The 2834-nt window shown below is 50.9% G+C and overlaps 1 protein-coding gene across 1 annotated transcript in view; it reads right to left on the reverse strand.

Moving 5' to 3' along the window:
- Positions 1–2790, reverse strand: part of Qrich2 (glutamine rich 2) — a 39469-nt gene extending 36679 nt beyond the window's left edge. Inside the window, exons 1-2 of the mRNA XM_026780085.1 lie at positions 2610–2790; positions 1224–1407 (exon numbers count right to left, since the gene is read on the reverse strand). Of these exons, the coding sequence (XP_026635886.1) occupies positions 1224–1407; positions 2610–2790 (365 nt within the window). The remainder of the gene's footprint in view (positions 1–1223; positions 1408–2609) is intronic.
- Between the last annotated feature and the right edge of the window lie 44 nt (positions 2791–2834).

Consider the following 2834-nt stretch of genomic DNA (forward strand, 5'->3'; position numbering starts at 1 on the left):
GGGTCAGCCCCACCTGGTATGGGGAATTTCTTACCCTGAACAAGGCACAGGGGAGGAGAGCCACCCAATCACCGCCAATCTCCAAGGCTAGTTTGGTAAGGGTCTCTTCTAGGGTCCGAGTTATTCTCTCAACCTGTCCTGAACTCTGAGGGCAGAAAGCACAATGTAATTTCCATCAGCCCCCAGTGATGGGGAAGTTCAACAGTCACATCTGGTTAGGGTGTGGCCGCCTGGAGCCCAGGCAGAAAAACCGGAAGATGCAGGCGCGCTTGCCCTCCCCCCACTTCGGATTTCGGACCTCCCACTCTGGTAGCGTGAGTTCCCCCTTTTTCAATTATTAAAAATATAACTGTTCTTGAGATGGTCTGGTTATTTATCATACGGACCGAATACGTCCACACCCCAGTGCAGTGGCTACTCCCCAGCTTACCTGTGAGACGAAGGCAGGGCCATTGTCTGACCCTATCATGTGTGGGAAGCCAAACCTGGGAAGGATCTCTTCAAGTAACTTCTTAGCCACCACATAGGCAGTCTCGTGTTTGGTAGGATAAGCCTCAGTCCTGAGTCTGTAGTGTCTGTAAAGACTAATAAATATTTATATCCATATTTACTTGGTTTGACTTCTGTGAAGTCCACTTCCTAGTACGTACCTGGGGGAGTTCCTCTTATTCGGACCCCCCCCTCCCTGTGTTTTATAGGAGTTTACCAGTTGGTACACTTTGAGGTCTCTTACAATCTTATCAGTAAGACAGTTTGCTTGTAGAATCTTTAGTGGAGATCCAGAGATCAGTTCTCGAAGTTTCTGAGTTCCCAAGTGGGAGGTTCAGTGGATTCTCTGGAGTAGGTGCTTCCCTAACAGTCTTGGAAGGAGCATCTTTCCTGTTGGGAGTCTCCACCATTTATCTTTTTTATAGGCTCCCTCTATTTGGGCAGCTCAGGTTTCTTCATCCGAATTAGAATTCGGCTAGAGAGGCAAGCTACGAGGACCTGGATCAATTAGTATGGGCAGAGTCACTGTAGTCGCTGGGCCCTTTGCTTTTTGGTCTGCTAGATTGTCTGATGTCCTGGGCAGTGCATTACTGCCAGCTTCTCGGGAAGCCAGAGTGCTTCTAGCAATTCTAATATTTCCTGTTTATTTTTGATAGACTTTCCCTCTGCAGTGGAAAGAGCAGCCCCCTTTCCATGTAGATCGCCCCATGGATGTGCAAGGTGGCAATGCGTACCTGCTGTCCGTGTAGACGTTGATTCTCTTGTCTTTTCCTAGCTGCAAGGCCCTTGTTAATGCTATCAGTTCGGCCTTCGGGGCCGAGGTGCCCGAGGGCAGGGCCTCCGCCCAGATTACCGTGTGGGCTGTTGTCCCTGCACCCTCAGCATACCTGTGCCCATTTTGCACGAAACTGCTCCCATCTGTGAAGGGAGTTTCTTCGGTGAAATGGATCAGCGCTCTCATTTTAGTGAGCAGGTCGCGCCCCAGAAAAGGGTATGGACACTCAGGAATGACTAAGAATGAGTGGGTTACGCGTCCCACTCCCAAGTCCACCGTCTTTGGGTAGTTCATTTATAAGGTTTGGTGCCCGTCGCACCTTGCACCCAGGTCTATTTCCCTGACGGGGCCCTCGGGTGTCAAAAGTACTGAACTTTCTGCCCCTGTATCCACCATGAATTAGATAGGTTTTCCCTCCACTCTTAGGGTTACCCCTAGGCTTGGGGAGAGGGGGCTGAGCCCCATCTCCCCTAGTCACTGTCTTCTTCCAAAGCAGCAAGGATGGGAGTTGACTTTTTTCCCAATCCTGCCAATGCCTCTTTTTTTTTTTTTTTAGTTTTTCGAGACAGGGTTTCTCTGTAGCTTTGGAGCCTGTCCTGGCACTAGCTCTTGTAGACCAGGCTGGCCTAGAACTCACAGAGATCTGCCTGCCTCTGCCTCCCGAGTGCTGGGATTAAAGGCGTGCGCCACCACAGCCCGGCGTATGCGCCAGCACTGCCCGGCATATGCGCCACCACCGCCCAGCCCAACGCCTCTTTTGTTCCTTTTTTGGGGGGCACTCTCTGGCCCAATATCCAGTCCTTTTTCCTTGCAATACCTGCACTGATTCTTTCCTAGCTTAGGCTGGAATTGTAGGCCTCCCTCCTGTCCCCCTGCCTCAGTGACAAGGAGTCCATTTCCATTTGAGCTTGCTGCCTATCCAATATTTTGGTTAGGTTCCTCTCTTGTCTTTTGCCCCTCTTCTCCTCTCTTTCTCGACGTTCTCTTTCCCTTCTCTCTTCTTTCTGGTCCTCTGTTTCTCTCTTATTGTAAACCTTTTCCGCCACAGCCACTAAGTCTCTTAGGCCCCTCTCTCCTAGTCTTTCTAATGACTGTAATTTTCTCTTAATGTCTGGTGCTGCTTGACTGACATAGGCTAAGCTAACGGCCTGCTGTGCTTCCCTAGACTCCAGGTCGCAGGGGGAGTATTGTTTGAAAGCCCCCATCAACCTCTCCAGGTATGCAGCCGGGCTCTCATCCCTTCCCTGCCTTACATCATAAATATTTGCCATATTAGTAGGCCTGTGTGCGGCGGCCTTGAAACCAGCTAATAGAGCCTGGTGGTAGATACGGAGACTCTCCTTACCTTCTGCTGTGTTGGGGTCCCAGTTAGAACGGGTTGGTGGGAAGGCTTCTGCGGCTAGCAGAGGGTCCGCTAGAGGGGTGCCTGTATGTCCTGAGACCAGCTTTCGGGTGTTCTCTAAGATTCTGCTTCCCTCCTCTATCATAAAGAGAACCCCCAACAACTGCTGGCAAACGTCCCACATAGGGGCATGGGTAAAAAGAAAGTGTCCAGGCCGGGCGGTGGTGG

The sequence above is a fragment of the Microtus ochrogaster genome, chromosome 7 (genome assembly GCF_000317375.1).
Source record: "Microtus ochrogaster isolate Prairie Vole_2 chromosome 7, MicOch1.0, whole genome shotgun sequence".
Lineage (NCBI taxonomy): Eukaryota > Metazoa > Chordata > Mammalia > Rodentia > Cricetidae > Microtus > Microtus ochrogaster.